We start from the raw sequence: 15,954 nt of genomic DNA on the forward strand, positions 1-15,954 counted from the left end.
TTATTATTATGACTCACTGAAACATTTGTCTTCATCCAATCACACCAGACAGCGCTGTGCATATTCAAAATAGACTTTATTGTCACGACAATAGCACAAGCCAGTTATATATCTATAAATAACAGCGCAGAATAAGTTTATTTAGACATTGAAACAGTATTATACGGATATTACTGTATATATATGTGACACACAAAGAGAGTGCAGGATCAAGAATTCCTTGTGTTCCCTGTTCCTCCAAGCTGGAGGACCGGGGGAACATGCAGACTCTGCCCAGACAGACACAGAGCTCGGACAGGCAGAGACAGAGAGAGTCCGGGAGACCTGTCTGTGAAGCTCTCCTGGACCTCAGGGGTCTCCCTCGGCACAGGTGACCTCATCACACCACACAGAGCAGCACAGCTCTGAGCACAGAAAGGGCCAGTTCATCCACACTCACTCTCACCTCAGGCAGGGGATACAGCACAGAGTCAGGACACAGAGCACAGAGTCAGGACACAGTTCTGAAGAGCACAGACTCAGGACACAACAGACTCAGGACACAGCGCTGAAGAGCCCAGCGTCAGGACAGCACAGACTCAGGACAGGGCGCTGAAGAGCCCAGCGTCGGGACAGCACAGACTCAGGACAGGGCGCTGAAGAGTCCAGTCTTGGGTCAGGCGAAGACCCTCAGAGGAAACAGCCCCTCCGTCAGGCTGACCAGCAGCACAGCGGGGGCGACGGTGACCACCCAGAACACCGCGCTGGAGACGGGGTGAGGGAGGGGCGCTGCTCCGGACTTTGTTGTTCTGAATGTCGTTGAGCTGGTGGGCACAGTGGTGGGGGGTATCACCTCCTTCACTGTGAGAGAAACACAAGGATCCTGGTGAGCTAATAATAATAATAACTCCTTACACTTCTATAGCTCTTTTCTGGACTCTCCTCTCAGAGCTCTTTACAGGTCCTGGGGATCCCACTACCGCCACCAGTGTGCAGCTCTTGAAAGGTCCTGGGGATCCCACTACCGCCACCAGTGCGCAGCTCTTTACAGGTCATGGGGATCCCACTACCACCACCAGTGTGCACCTCTTTACAGGTCACGGGGATCCCACTACCGCCACCAGTGTGCAGCCCCACCTGGATGATGCTCCAGTCCTCTCCCCACACACCAGCTCTCAGTGGGGAGGAGAGCAGAGTGATGAAGCCAGTTCAGAGAGGGGGGTTATTAGGAGGCCATGATGGGTAAAGACCAGGGGGGTAATTTGGCCAGAACACTGGGGTAACACCCCTACTCTTCTCGAGAGACACCCTGGGATTGTTAATGACCACAGAGAGTCAGGACCTCGGTTTGACGTCTCATCCGAAGGACGGTGCCTGTTTACAGTCTAGTGTCCCCGTCACTATACTGGGGCATTAGGACCCACACAGAGCGCAGGGTGAGAGCGCCCCCTGCCCCCTGCAGCAGCCTCAGTGTTTTCCCAGGAGTCTCCCCTCCAGGTACTGGCCAGGCTCACCCCTGCTGGGCTCCAGTAGGGTGGCCAGCTGGGAGCTGCAGGGTGATATTGCTGCTGGTTTCTAAAAGAACTCGTTCCTCACTCTCAGAGAAACGCTGCCTCTTCCCTCTGTCAGTGGAGCTCTACCTCTCTAAGAACAGCTGGACACCTGGGCTGACAAGGAGCTGTGTCCTCCTGGCCTGCCCAGGGACTCGTCCCTCCCTGAGTCTCTCCTCAGTGCTGAGGCTCCGAGCTGGAGAGCAGGGCAGGGCCGGAGCTCGCTGTGATACTGGGGCAGCTCTTCCTGCCCGGTGAGAGAACTGCCCCCACTTTAACAAGCCCCCCCCAGACCTGATGATGTGAGCTGAGGCCTGGGGCTCCAGGGGGAGGGAACAGACAGTCCTACAGGACGTCCTACAAGACCCCCAGTGCAGGGGAGTTGGCTCTCCAGGCACAGAGCCGAACTCACACCCAGGGACTTACGGCTCACGCTGATGGTGGTGGTGTTCAGAAGCGTGAGGAATGTAGTGCCGTTGCTTATAACCGCTGTCCTCAGAACCTCGACGACTTCACTGTCCGTTGGAACGATCGTGGTGTTTGAGAAACTCAGCTCCCCGTCCACAGTGATGGATCCCTTTCTGCAGGAACGGAGACATAGGTGTCAACACAGGCGGGACACAGCCCACAGAGACGCTTTGACACCGAGAGAAACAGCAGATATGACCCCCAGACTCACCCAAACTTTTTCACTTTGTATCCTCTGTAGGTGTCTGGATACCTCCTCCTGTAAACTTCATCAAACTGCAAGTGAAAACGAAAGTTAGACATTTCCTAGACGTACAGATGCAGAACACGATTGAGACCCATTATTATTACAGTCCTGCAGTGCTGTCATGTGACTGTGTCTGTGTGCAGGAGCTCCCCCTGGTGGGCTGGTGAGGTACTGTCCTGTCATGTGACTGTGTCTGTGTGCAGGAGCTCTCCCTGGTGGGCTGGTGAGGTACAGTGCTGTCATGTGACTGTGTCTGTGTGCAGGAGCTCCCCCTGGTGGGCAGGTGTGGTACAGCAGCCAGTCCCCATGTCAGACTCAGCCTGACACCCCCAACAAACTGCGTTCAGTCACCCTGCTACCGGCCCGGCTCAGCCGATCCCACACTGAGGATCCATCAGGATCCCCGCTGGGAAGATCCTGCCTGCCTCTCTCTTGTCGTCGGAATTCTGTCCCTCCCCCTTTGTCCAGAATCTGGACAGAGTCACGGCAAGACCCGGCTGCAGGATTCTGGGCTGGACTAACCCTAACCTGCAGCTGGGAAAACCCGGAGTGGACTGATCTGCAGCCGGGCCCAGAGTGCCGTGGGCGCAGGCTTACAGACGCCAACGTACACCCCTCGCTCAGGAGCCGGCCTGAGCGCCGGTGCCCGGCGCCATCGGTCTCGGCGGCATGAACCCGACCCACCTCGCTCGCCACCTGCGCTGCCAGCGCTTGGTACGCCGCTGACAAGCTGTCCAGCAGATCGTCTGTAAAAGTTTTGTCCAGGCTGCAGAAGAGCTGAATGATGGCGGTGTGTGTGACTGGGATCGTCGCCCTTGTCAGGGCTGTGGTGGTTGTTGCTCTAGTTGAAGGTGTAGTCGTTGTCATTGTTGTTGTTCTTGTTGTTCTTGTTGTGGTGGTGGTGGTTGATGTGGAAAGTGTTGTTGTTCTTGTGGTGGTTGATGTGGGAGGTGTGGTTGTTCTTGTAGTGGTTGATGTGGGAGGTGTTCTTGTAGTGGAAGTGGGAGGTGTGGTTGTTCTTGTTGTGGAAGTGGGAGGTGTAGTTGTTCTTGTTGTGGAAGTGGGAGGTGTTGTGGTGGTGGTGGTGGTTGATGTGGGAGGTGTTCTTGTTGAAGTGGGAGCTGTAGTTATTGTAGTGGGAGGTGTTGTGGTTGTTGTGGAAGCAGGAGGTGTTGTTGCTGTTGAAGTGGGAGTTGTTGTGGTTGTTGTGGAAGTGGGAGGCTCAGTTGTAGTTGTGGAAGCTGTAGTTGTTGATATGGGAGGTGTTGTGATTGGTGTTGATGTGGGAGGTGTTGTGGGTGTTGTGGTTGTAGTGGGAGGTGTTGTGGGTGTTGTGGAAGTGGGAGGCTCAGTTGTAGTTGTGGAAGCTGTAGTTGTTGATATGGGAGGTGTTGTGATTGGTGTTGATGTGGGAGGTGTTGTGGTTGTAGTGAGAGGTGTTGTGGTTCTTGTTGTAGTGGGGGGTGTGGTTGTTGTAGCAGTTGTTGTAGTTGTAGTGGGAGCTTCTGTAGAAAACAGTGCTGTAAGGGAGAAAGAGAAAGATGAAAGACAATATCCAGCTCAGTTCCCACAGGAGCGCAGAGCACAGAGGCACAACGTTCCTGCGCAGGAGCTGTACACCAACCTCGGGGCAGAACGGAGCCGGAGAGCACGGGGAAGCTGAACGCGTTGTTCTCCGCCGACGTGTTTAGGGCCCAGACCACTTCCGCCGTCGTGGGCGCCGGGACTGTGAACACGGCGTCCAGGTCGACGATGACGGAGCCCGACCTGCAGGGGGAGAGGGCGAGGGGTGCGGATGAGAGCTGTGCTCGTGGAGCGAGGAAGGGAGGGAGGGGGGGGTGAGGGGGCGACACTCACCTGAACCCGATCACCTCGGAGCGCAGGAAGGGCTTCCCGAACGCGGCCCGGAGAACGTGCTCCGTCTGCGGGGAGACAGGAGAGTCAGCACAGGGAACACAAGGAACACACCCCACCCTCAGACACTGCCGCAGTCCGGGGGGACCCCAGGAGAGAGAGAAAGAGTGGGGCAGAGCTGGTGGATCTCTGAGACGGGAGACACAACTCAATCCTTCCAGCGTCTCGCCCGCCGTTGTGAAGGTAACGCTAGCGGTGCAGGAACAGCCCCTCTGAGACCCCTGCAGGACAAGCGCCCTGCGGAGGGTTCGAAAGTTTTAAGGGGCATCGAGGAGTGAGACGCACACGAGGTGTTATTTCAGTCACGGTGCCAGAGCGGCGCCTGGGTCTGACCCGTCCACAGGGAATGAGCTCCCGTTTCCTACTAGTTCATCAGCACTATTTCACTCAGTCCGTTCCGCCACAAGCAGGGAAACGCAGACGTACATACCTCACTGGTTATATTAGCCTTCATCTGTTTGTAAAGGCTGCTGGTCGGGTCCTTCAGATCTTGGGAGAAAAGTTGATCGATTCTGAACATGACAGCACGGGAGATCTCCAGGACAGCGGAGGTTGTAGTAGATGTAGAACCAGCTGTAGTTGTTGTAGTGGGAGACTCGGTTGTTGTAGTGGGAGGTGTGGTTGTTGTAGTGGGAAGTGTGGTTGTTGTAGTGGGAGGCTTAGTTGTTGTAGTGGGAGGTGTGGTTGTTGTGGTTGGAGGCTCAGTTGTAGTGGGAGGCTCGGTTGTTTTAGTGGGAGGTGTGGTTGTTGTGGTTGGTGGCTCGGTTGTCGTAGTGGGAGGCTCGGTTGTCGTAGTTGGAGGTGTGGTTGTAGTGGGAGGCTCGGTTGTTGTAGTGGGAGGTGTAGTTGTAGTGGGAACTGTGGTTGTTTTAATGGGAGTCGGGGTTTTAGTGGGAGGTGAGGTTGTTGTAGTGGGAGGTGTGGATGTTGTGGAGGGAGGCTCAGTTGTAGTGGGAGGTGTGGATGTTGTAGTGGGAGGCTCGGTTGTTGTAGTGGGAGGTGTGGTTGTAGTGGGAGGCTCGGTTGTTGTAGTGGGAGGTGTAGTAGTGGGAGGCTCGGTTGTTGTAGTGGGAGGTGTAGTTGTAGTGGGAGGCTCGCTTGTTGTAGTGGGAGGTGTGGTTGTAGTGGGAGGCTTGGTTGTTGTAGTGGGAGTAGTGGTTGTTGTAGTGGGAGGCTTGGTTGTTGTAGTGGGAGGTGTGGTTGTTGTAGTGGGAGGCTCGGTTGTTGTAGTGGGAGGCTCGGTTGTTGTAGTGGGAGGTGTAGTTGTTGTAGTGGGAGGCTCGGTTGTTGTAGTGGGAGGTGTGGTTGTAGTGGGGGGCTCGGTTGTTGTAGTGGGAGGTCTAGTAGTAGTAGTGGGAGGCGCGGTTGTTGTAGTGGGAGGTGTGGTTGTTGTAGTGGGAGGTGTGGTTGTAGTGGGAGGCTCGGTTGTTGTAGTGAAAGGTGTTGTTGTAGTGGGAGGCTCAGTTGTTGTAGTGGGAGGCTCGGTTGTTGTAGTGGGAGGCTCAGTTGTTGTAGTGGGAAGTGTGGTTGTTGTAGTGGGAGGCTCGGTTGTTGTAGTGGGAGGCGCGCTTGTTGTAGTGGGAGGTGTGGTTGTTGTAGTGGGAGGCTCGGTTGTTGTAGTGGGAGGTGCAGTAGTAGTGGGAGGCTCGGTTGTTGTAGTGGGAGGTGTGGTTGTTGTAGTGTGAGGCTCGGTTGTTGTAGTGGGAGATGTAGTTGTTGTAGTGGGAGGCTCGGTTGTTGTAGTGCGAGGTGTAGTTGTAGTGGGAGGCTGGGTTGTTTTAGTGGAAGGTGTGGTTGTTGTAGTGGGAGGCGTAGTTGTAGTGGGAGGCTCGGTTGTTGTAGTGGGAGGTGTAGTTGTAGTGGGAGGCTCGGTTGTTGTAGTGGGAGGTGTAGTTGTAGTGGGAGGTGTAGTTGTTGTAGTGGGAGGTTCGGTTGTTGTATTGGGAGGTATAGTTGTTGTAGTGGGAGGTGTATTTGTTGTAGTGGGAGGCTCGGTTGTTGTAGTGGGAGGTGTGGTTGTAGTGGGAGGCTCCGTTGTTGTAGTGGGAGGTGTAGCAGTGGGAGGCTCGGTTGTTGTAGTGGGAGGTGTAGTTGTAGTGGGAGGCTCGGTTGTTGTAGTGGGAGGCTCGGTTGTTGTAGTGGGAGTTGTGGTTGTAGTGGAAGGCTCGGTTGTTGTAGTGGGAGTTGTGGTTGTAGTGGAAGGCTCTGTTGTTGTAGTGGGAGGCGCGCTTGTTGTAGTGGGAGGCTCGCTTGTTGTAGTGGGAGGTGTGGTTGTTGTAGTGGGAGGTGCAGTAGTAGTGGGAGGCTCGGTTGTTGTAGTGGGAGGTGTGGTTGATGTAGTGGGAGGCTCGGTTGTTGTAGTGGGAAGTGTAGTAGTAGTAGTGGGAGGCTCGGTTGTTGTAGTGGGAGGCTCGCTTGTTGTTTTGGGAGGCTCGGTTGTTGTAGTGGGAGGCTCGGTTGTTGTAGTGGGAGGTGTGGTTATAGTGGGAGGCTCGGTTGTTGTAGTGGGAGGTGTAGTTGTAGAAGGAGGCTCGGTTGTTGCAGTGGGAGATGTGGTTGTTGTAGTGGGAGGCTCGGTTGTTGTAGTGGGAGTACTGGTTGTAGTGGAAGGCTCTGTTGTTGTAGTGGGAGACTCGGTTGTTGTAGTGGGAGGTGTGGTTGTAGTGGCAGGCTCGGTTGTTGTAGTGGGAGGCTCGGTTGTTGTAGTGGGAAGCTCAGTTGTTGTAGTGGGAGGTGTGGTTGTTGTAGTGGGAGGCTCGGTTGTTGTAGTGGGAGGCTCGGTTGTTGTAGTGGGAGGTGTGGTTGTAGTGGGAGGCTCGGTTGTTGTAGTGGGAGGTGTGGTTGATGTAGTGGGAGGCTCGGTTGTTGAAGTGGGAGGTGTGGTTGTAGTGGGAGGCTCGGTTGTTGTAGTGGGAGGTGTGGTTGTTGTAGTGGGAGGCTCGGTTGTTATAGTGGGAGAAGTAGTTGTTGTAGTGGGAGGCTCGGTTGTTGTAGTGGGAGGCTCGCTTGTTGTAGTGGGAGGTGTGGTTGATGTAGTGGGTGGCTCGGTTGTTGTAGTGGGAGGTGTAGTAGTTGTAGTGGAAGGCTCGCTTGTTGTAGTGGGAGGCTCGGTTGTTGTAGTGGGAGGCTCGGTTGTTGTAGTGGGAGGTGTAGTTGTAGTGGGAGGCTCGGTTGTTGTAGTGGGAGGTGTGGTTGTTGTAGTGGGAGGTGTGGTTGTTGTAGTGGGAGGTGCAGTAGTAGTGGGAGGCTCGGTTGTTGTAGTGGGAGGCTCGCTTGTTGTAGTGGGAGGTGTAGTAGTTGTAGTGGAAGGCTCGCTTGTTGTAGTGGTAGGCTCGGTTGTTGTAGTGGGAGGTGTAGTTGTAGTGGGAGGTTCGGTTGTTGTAGTGGGAGGTGTGGTTGTTGTAGTGGGAGGTGTGGTTGTTGTAGTGGGAGGTGCAGTAGTAGTGGGAGGCTCGGTTGTTGAAGTGGGAGGTGTGGTTGTTGTAGTGGGAGGCTCGGTTGTTGTAGTGGCAGGTGTGGTTGTTGTAGTGGGAGGCTCGGTTGTTGTAGTGGGAGGCTCTCTTGTTGTAGTGGGAGGTGTGGTTGATGTAGTGGGAAGCTCGGTTGTTGTAGTGGGAGGTGTAGTAGTAGTGGGTGGCTCGGTTGTTGTAGTGGGAGGCTCACTTGATGTAGTGGGAGGTGTAGTAGTAGTAGAAGGCTCGCTTGTTGTAGTGGGAGGTGTGGTTGATGTAGTGAGAGGCTCGGTTGTTGTAGTGGGAGGCTCGCTTGTTGTAGTGGGAGGTGTGGTTGATGTAGTGGGAGGCTCAGTTGTTGTAGTGGGAGGTGTGGTTGTAGTGGCAGGCTCGGTTGTTGTAGTGGGAGGTGTGGTAGTGGGAGGCTCGGTTGTTGTAGTGGGAGGTGTGGTTGTAGTGGGTGGCTCGGTTGTTGTAGTGGGAGGCTCACTTGTTGTAGTGGGAGGTGTGGTTGATGTAGAGGGAGGTGTAGTTGTAGTGGGAGGCTCGGTTGTTGTAGTGGAAGGTGTGGTTGTTGTAGTGGGAGGCTCAGTTGTTGTAGTGGGAAGTGTGGTTGTTGTAGTGGGAGGCTCGGTTGTTGTAGTGGGAGGTGCAGTAGTAGTGGGAGGCTCGGTTGTTGTAGTGGGAGGCGCGCTTGTTGTAGTGGGAGGTGTGGTTGTTGTAGTGGGAGGCTCGGTTGTTGTAGTGGGAGGTGCAGTAGTAGTGGGAGGCTCGGTTGTTGTAGTGGGAGGTGTGGTTGTTGTAGTGGGAGGCTCGGTTGTTGTAGTGGGAGATGTAGTTGTTGTAGTGGGAGGCTCGGTTGTTGTAGTGCGAGGTGTAGTTGTAGTGGGAGGCTGGGTTGTTTTAGTGGAAGGTGTGGTTGTTGTAGTGGGAGGCGTAGTTGTAGTGGGAGGCTCGGTTGTTGTAGTGGGAGGTGTAGTTGTAGTGGGAGGCTCGGTTGTTGTAGTGGGAGGTGTAGTTGTAGTGGGAGGTGTAGTTGTTGTAGTGGGAGGTTCGGTTGTTGTATTGGGAGATATAGTTGTTGTAGTGGGAGGTGTATTTGTTGTAGTGGGAGGCTCGGTTGTTGTAGTGGGAGGTGTGGTTGTAGTGGGAGGCTCCGTTGTTGTAGTGGGAGGTGTAGCAGTGGGAGGCTCGGTTGTTGTAGTGGGAGGTGTAGTTGTAGTGGGAGGCTCGGTTGTTGTAGTGGGAGGCTCGGTTGTTGTAGTGGGAGTTGTGGTTGTAGTGGAAGGCTCGGTTGTTGTAGTGGGAGTTGTGGTTGTAGTGGAAGGCTCTGTTGTTGTAGTGGGAGGCGCGCTTGTTGTAGTGGGAGGCTCGCTTGTTGTATTGGGAGGTGTGGTTGTTGTAGTGGGAGGTGCAGTAGTAGTGGGAGGCTCGGTTGTTGTAGTGGGAGGTGTGGTTGATGTAGTGGGAGGCTCGGTTGTTGTAGTGGGAAGTGTAGTAGTAGTAGTGGGAGGCTCGGTTGTTGTAGTGGGAGGCTCGCTTGTTGTTTTGGGAGGCTCGGTTGTTGTAGTGGGAGGCTCGGTTGTTGTAGTGGGAGGTGTGGTTATAGTGGGAGGCTCGGTTGTTGTAGTGGGAGGCTCGCTTGTTGTAGTGGGAGGTGTGGTTGTAATGGGAGATGTAGTTGTAGAAGGAGGCTCGGTTGTTGTAGTGGGAGATGTGGTTGTTGTAGTGGGAGGCTCGGTTGTTGTAGTGGGAGTACTGGTTGTAGTGGAAGGCTCTGTTGTTGTAGTGGGAAGCTCAGTTGTTGTAGTGGGAGGTGTGGTTGTTGTAGTGGGAGGCTCGGTTGTTGTAGTGGGAGTACTGGTTGTAGTGGAAGGCTCTGTTGTTGTAGTGGGAGACTCGGTTGTTGTAGTGGGAGGCTCGGTTGTTGTAGTGGGAGGTGTGGTTGTAGTGGGAGGCTCGGTTGTTGTAGTGGGAGGTGTGGTTGATGTAGTGGGAGGCTCGGTTGTTGTAGTGGGAGGTGTGGTTGTAGTGGGAGGCTCGGTTGTTGTAGTGGGAGGTGTGGTTGTTGTAGTGGGAGGCTCGGTTGTTATAGTGGGAGAAGTAGTTGTTGTAGTGGGAGGCTTGGTTCTTGTAGTGGGAGTTGTGGTTGTAGTGGAAGGCTCTGTTGTTGTAGTGGGAGGCTCGGTTTTTGTAGTGGGAGGTGTAGTTGTAGTGGGAGGCTCGGTTGTTGTAGTGGGAGGCTCGCTTGTTGTAGTGGGAGGTGTGGTTGATGTAGTGGGAGGCTCGGTTGTTGTAGTGGGAGGTGTAGTAGTAGTGGGTGGCTCGGTTGTTGTAGTGGGAGGTGTAGTAGTTGTAGTGGAAGGCTCGCTTGTTGTAGTGGGAGGCTCGGTTGTTGTAGTGGGAGGTGTAGTTGTAGTGGGAGGTGTGGTTGTTGTAGTGGGAGGTGCAGTAGTAGTGGGAGGCTCGGTTGTTGTAGTGGGAGGCTCGCTTGTTGTAGTGGGAGGTGTAGTAGTTGTAGTGGAAGGCTCGCTTGTTGTAGTGGGAGGCTCGGTTGTTGTAGTGGGAGGCTCGGTTGTTGTAGTGGGAGGTGTAGTTGTAGTGGGAGGTTCGGTTGTTGTAGTGGGAGGTGTGGTTGTTGTAGTGGGAGGTGTGGTTGTTGTAGTGGGAGGTGCAGTAGTAGTGGGAGGCTCGGTTGTTGTAGTGGGAGGCTCGGTTGTTGAAGTGGCAGGTGTGGTTGTTGTAGTGGGAGGCTCGGTTGTTGTAGTGGCAGGTGTGGTTGTTGTAGTGGGAGGCTCGGTTGTTGTAGTGGGAGGCTCGGTTGTTGTAGTGGGAGTTGTGGTTGTAGTGGAAGGCTCTGTTGTTGTAGTGGGAGGCTCGGTTGTTGTAGTGGGAGGTGTAGTTGTAGTGGGAGGCTCGGTTTTTGTAGTGGGAGGTGTGGTTGTAGTGGGAGAATCGGTTGTTGTAGTGGGAGGCTCTCTTGTTGTAGTGGGAGGTGTGGTTGATGTAGTGGGAAGCTCGGTTGTTGTAGTGGGAGGTGTAGTAGTAGTGGGTGGCTCGGTTGTTGTAGTGGGAGGCTCACTTGATGTAGTGGGAGGTGTAGTAGTAGTAGAAGGCTCGCTTGTTGTAGTGGGAGGTGTGGTTGATGTAGTGAGAGGTTCGGTTGTTGTAGTGGGAGGCTCGCTTGTTGTAGTGGGAGGTGTGGTTGATGTAGTGGGAGGCTCAGTTGTTGTAGTGGGAGGTGTGGTTGTAGTGGCAGGCTCGGTTGTTGTAGTGGGAGGTGTGGTAGTGGGAGGCTCTGTTGTTGTAGTGGGAGGTGTGGTTGTAGTGGGTGGCTCGGTTGTTGTAGTGGGAGGCTCACTTGTTGTAGTGGGAGGTGTGGTTGATGTAGAGGGAGGTGTAGTTGTAGTGGGAGGCTCGGTTGTTGTAGTGGAAGGTGTGGTTGTAGTGGCAGGCTCGGTTGTTGTAGTGGGAGGTGTGGTTGATGTAGTGGGAGGCTCGGTTGTTGTAGTGGGAGTAGTGGTTGTAGTGGAAGGCTCTGTTGTTGTAGTGGGAGGCTCTGTTGTTGTAGTGGGAGGCTCGGTTGTTGTAGTGGGAGGTGTGGTTGTAGTGGGAGGCTCGGTTGTTGTAGTAGGAGGCTCGGTTGTTGTAGTGGGAGGTGTGGTTGTTGTAGTGGGAGGCTCGGTTGTTGTCGTGGGAGGTGTGGTTGTAGTGGGAGGCTCAGTTGTTGTTGTGGGAGGCTCGGTTTTTGTAGTGGGAGGTGTAGGTATAGTGGGAGGCTCGGTTGTTGTAGTGGGAGGTGTGGTTGTAGTTGAAGGCTCTGTTGTTGTAGTGGGAGGCTCGGTTGTTGTAGTGGGAGGCTCGGTTGTTGTAGTGGGAAGCTCAGTTGTTGTAGTGGGAGGTGTGGTTGTTGTAGTGGGAGGCTCGGTGGTTGTAGTGGGAGTACTGGTTGTAGTGGAAGGCTCTGTTGTTGTAGTGGGAGACTCGGTTGTTGTAGTGGGAGGCTCGGTTGTTGTAGTGGGAGGTGTGGTTGTAGTGGGAGGCTCGGTTGTTGTAGTGGGAGGTGTGGTTGATGTAGTGGGAGGCTCGGTTGTTGTAGTGGGAGGTGTGGTTGTAGTGGGAGGCTCGGTTGTTGTAGTGGGAGGTGTGGTTGTTGTAGTGGGAGGCTCGGTTGTTGTATTTGGAGGTGTAGTAGTGGGTGGCTCGGTTGTTGTAGTGGGAGGCTCACTTGTTGTAGTGGGAGGTGTAGTAGTTGTAGTGGAAGGCTCGCTTGTTGTAGTGGGAGGCTCGGTTGTTGTAGTGGGAGGCTCGGTTGTTGTAGTGGGAGGTGTAGTTGTAGTGGGAGGCTCGGTTGTTGTAGTGGAAGGTGTGGTTGTTGTAGTGGGAGGTGTGGTTGTTGTAGTGGGAGGCTCGGTTGTTGTCGTGGGAGGCTCGGTTTTTGTAGTGGGAGGTGTAGGTATAGTGGGAGGCTCGGTTGTTGTAGTGGGAGGTGTAGTTGTAGTGGGAGGCTCGGTTGTTGTAGTTGGAGGCTCGCTTGTTGTATTGGGAGGCTCGGTTGTTGTAGTGGGAGGTGTGGTTGTTGTAGTGGGAGACTCGGTTGTTGTAGTGGGAGGCTCGGTTGTTGTAGTGGGAGGTGTGGTTGTACTGGCAGGCTCGGTTGTTGTAGTGGGAGGTGTGGTCGTGGGAGGCTCGGTTGTTGTAGTGGGAGGTGTGGTTGTAGTGGGTGGCTCGGTTGTTGTAGTGGGAGGCTCACTTGTTGTAGTGGGAAGCTCAGTTGTTGTAGTGGGAGGTGTGGTTGTTGTAGTGGGAGGCTCGGTGGTTGTAGTGGGAGTACTGGTTGTAGTGGAAGGTTCTGTTGTTGTAGTGGGAGACTCGGTTGTTGTAGTGGGAGGCTCGGTTGTTGTAGTGGGAGGTGTGGTTGTAGTGGGAGGCTCGGTTGTTGTAGTGGGAGGTGTGGTTGATGTAGTGGGAGGCTCGGTTGTTGTAGTGGGAGGTGTGGTTGTAGTGGGATGCTCGGTTGTTGTAGTGGGAGGTGTGGTTGTTGTAGTGGGAGGTGTAGTAGTTGTAGTGGAAGGCTCGCTTGTTGTAGTGGGAGGCTCGGTTGTTGTAGTGGGAGGCTCACTTGTTGTAGTGGGAGGTGTAGTAGTTGTAGTGGAAGGCTCGCTTGTTGTAGTGGGAGGCTCGGTTGTTGTAGTGGAAGGTGTGGTTGTTGTAGTGGGAGGTGTGGTTGTTGTAGTGGGAGGTGCAGTAGTAGTGGGAGGCTCTGTTGTTGTAGTGGGAGGCTCGGTTGTTGTAGTGGGAGTTGTGGTTGTAGTGGAAGGCTCTGTTGTTGTAGTGGGAGGCTCGGTTGTTGTAGTGGGAGGAGTAGTTGTAGTGGGAGGCTCGGTTTTTGTAGTGGGAGGTGTGGTTGTAGTGGGAGGCTCGGTTGTTGTAGTGGGAGGCTCTCTTGTTGTAGTGGGAGGTGTGGTTGATGTAGTGGGAGGCTCGGTTGTTGTAGTGGGAGGCTCACTTGTTGTAGTGGGAGGTGTAGTAGTAGTAGTGGAAGGCTCGCTTGTTGTAGTGGGAGGTGTGGTTGATGTAGTGAGAGGTGTGGTTGATGTAGTGGGAGGCTCGGTTGTTGTAGTGGGAGGTGTGGTTGTAGTGGGAGGCTCGGTTGTTGTAGTTGGAGGCTCGCTTGTTGTATTGGGAGGCTCGGTTGTTGTAGTGGGAGGTGTGGTTGATGTAGTGGGAGGCTCGGTTGTTGTAGTGGGAGGTGTGGTTGTAGTGGGAGGCTCGGTTGTTGTAGTGGGAGGTGTAGTTGTAGTGGGAGGCTCGGTTGTTGTAGTGGAAGGTGTGGTTGTTGTAGTGGGAGGTGTGGTTGTTGTAGTGGGAGGTGCAGTAGTAGTGGGAGGCTCTGTTGTTGTAGTGGGAGGCTCGGTTGTTGTAGTGGGAGTTGTGGTTGTAGTGGAAGGCTCTGTTGTTGTAGTGGGAGGCTCGGTTGTTGTAGTGGGAGGTGTAGTTGTAGTGGGAGGCTCGGTTTTTGTAGTGGGAGGTGTGGTTGTAGTGGGAGGCTCGGTTGTTGTAGTGGGAGGCTCTCTTGTTGTAGTGGGAGGTGTGGTTGATGTAGTGGGAGGCTCGGTTGTTGTAGTGGGAGGCTCACTTGTTGTAGTGGGAGGTGTAGTAGTAGTAGTGGAAGGCTCGCTTGTTGTAGTGGGAGGTGTGGTTGATGTAGTGAGAGGTGTGGTTGATGTAGTGGGAGGCTCGGTTGTTGTAGTGGGAGGTGTGGTTGTAGTGAGAGGCTCGGTTGTTGTAGTGGGAGGTGTGGTTGATGTAGTGGGAGGCTCGGTTGTTGTAGTGGGAGGTGTGGTTGTAGTGGGAGGCTCGGTTGTTGTAGTGGGAGGTGTGGTTGTAGTGGCAGGCTCGGTTGTTGTAGTGGGAGGTGTGGTAGTGGGAGGCTCGGTTGTTGTAGTGGGAGGTGTGGTTGTAGTGGGTGGCTCGGTTGTTGTAGTGGGAGGTGTGGTTGATGTAGTGGGAGGCTCGGTTGTTGTAGTGGAAGGTGTGGTTGTAGTGGCAGGCTCGGTTATTGTAGTGGGAGGTGTGGTAGTGGGAGGCTCGGATGATGTAGTGGGAGGTGTGGTTGTAGTGGGAGGCTCGGTTGTTGTAGTGGGAGGCTCGGTTGTTGTAGTGGGAAGCTCAGTTGTTGTAGTGGGAGGTGTGGTTGTTGTAGTGGGAGGCTCGGTTGTTGTAGTGGGAGACTCGGTTGTTGTAGTGGGAGGCTCGGTTGTTGTAGTGGGAGGTGTGGTTGTAGTGGAAGGCTCTGTTGTTGTAGTGGGAGACTCGGTTGTTGTAGTGGGAGGCTCGGTTGTTGTAGTGGGAGGTGTGGTTGTAGTGGGAGGCTCAGTTGTTGTAGTGGGAGGTGTGGTTGATGTAGTGGGAGGCTCGGTTGTTGTAGTGGGTGGCTCGGTTGTTGTAGTGGGAGGTGTAGTTGTATTGGGAGGCTCGGTTGTTGTAGTGGGAGGTGTGGTTGTTGTAGTGGGAGGCTCGGTTGTTGTCGTGGGAGGTGTGGTTGTAGTGGGAGGCTCCGTTGTTGTAGTGGGAGGCTCGGTTGTTGTAGTAGGAGGTGTAGTTATAGTGGGAGGCTCGGTTGTTGTAGTGGGAGGTGTGGTTGTAGTGGGAGGCTCGGTTGTTGTAGTGGGAGGCTCGGTTGTTGTAGTGGGAGGTGTAGATGTAGTGGGAGGCTCGGTTGTTGTAGTTGGAGGCTCGCTTGTTGTATTGGGAGGCTCGGTTGTTGTAGTGGGAGGTGTGGTTGTTGTCGTGGGAGGTGTAGTTGTAGTGGGAGGCTCGGTTGTTGTAGTTGGAGGCTCGCTTGTTGTATTGGGAGGCTCGGTTGTTGTAGTGGGAGGTGTGGTTGTTGTAGTGGGAGGTGTAGTTGTAGTGGGAGGCTCAGTTGTTGTAGTGGGAGGCTCGGTTGTTGTAGTGGGAGGTGTAGTTATAGTGGGAGGCTCGGTTGTTGTAGTGGGAGGTGTGGTTGTAGTGTGGGGCTCGGTTGTTGTAGTGGGAGGTGTGGTTGTAGTGGGAGGCTCGGTTGTTGTAGTGGGAGGTGTGGTTGATGTAGTGGGAGGCTCTGTTGTTGTAGTGGGAGGTGTGGTTGTAGTGGGAGGCTCGGTTGTTGTAGTGGGAGGTGTTGTTGTTGTAGTGGAAGGCTCGCTTGTTGTAGTGGGAGGCTCGGTTGTTGTTTTTCGAGGTGTAGTAGTAGTGGGTGGCTCGGTTGTTGTAGTGGGAGGCTCACTTGATGTAGTGGGAGGTGTAGTAGTTGTAGTGGAAGGCTCGCTTGTTGTAGTGGGAGGCTCGGTTGTTGTAGTGGGAGGCTCGGTTGTTGTAGTGGGAGGTGTAGTTGTAATGGGAGGCTCGGTTGTTGTAGTGGAAGGTGTGGTTGTTGTAGTGGGAGGTGTGGTTGTTGTAGTGGGAGGTGCAGTAGTAGTGGGAGGCTCGGTTGTTGTAGTGGGAGGCTCGGTTGTTGAAGTAGGAGGTGTGGTTGTTGTAGTGGGAGGTGTGGTTGTAATGGGAGGCTCGGTTGTTGTAGTGGGAGGCTCGGTTGTTATAGTGGGAGGTGCTGTAGTAGTGGGAGGCTCTGTTGTTGTAGTGGGAGGCTCGGTTGTTGTAGTGGGAGTTGTGGTTGTAGTGGAAGGCTCTGTTGTTGTAGTGGGAGGCTCGGTTGTTGTAGTGGGAGGTGTAGTTGTAGTGGGAGGCTCGGTTTTTGTAGTGGGAGGTGTGGTTGTAGTGGGAGGCTCGGTTGTTGTAGTGGGAGGCTCTCTTGTTGTAGTGGGAGGTGTGGTTGATGTAGTGGGAGGCTCGGTTGTTGTAG

The 15,954-nt window shown here is 54.2% G+C and overlaps 2 protein-coding genes across 2 annotated transcripts; both read right to left on the reverse strand.

Annotated features, from left to right (window-relative positions):
• Positions 1–5,936: 5,936 nt before the first annotated feature.
• Positions 5,937–7,660, reverse strand: LOC138242607 (salivary glue protein Sgs-3-like; the record flags this gene model as incomplete). Its single annotated transcript, XM_069198149.1, has 2 exons — positions 5,937–6,148; positions 6,574–7,660. Coding segments are annotated over 2 exons (1,299 nt in total), but the record flags the coding sequence as incomplete, so codon positions are not given.
• Positions 7,661–7,855: 195 nt separating this feature from the next.
• LOC138242608 (mucin-2-like) lies at positions 7,856–15,907 on the reverse strand (the record flags this gene model as incomplete). Its single annotated transcript, XM_069198150.1, has 6 exons — positions 7,856–9,589; positions 9,651–9,772; positions 9,859–10,726; positions 11,039–14,200; positions 14,564–15,052; positions 15,704–15,907. Coding segments are annotated over 6 exons (6,579 nt in total), but the record flags the coding sequence as incomplete, so codon positions are not given.
• Positions 15,908–15,954: the final 47 nt, after the last annotated feature.

Source organism: Lepisosteus oculatus, chromosome 14, assembly GCF_040954835.1.
Source record: "Lepisosteus oculatus isolate fLepOcu1 chromosome 14, fLepOcu1.hap2, whole genome shotgun sequence".
Taxonomy (NCBI): domain Eukaryota; kingdom Metazoa; phylum Chordata; class Actinopteri; order Semionotiformes; family Lepisosteidae; genus Lepisosteus; species Lepisosteus oculatus.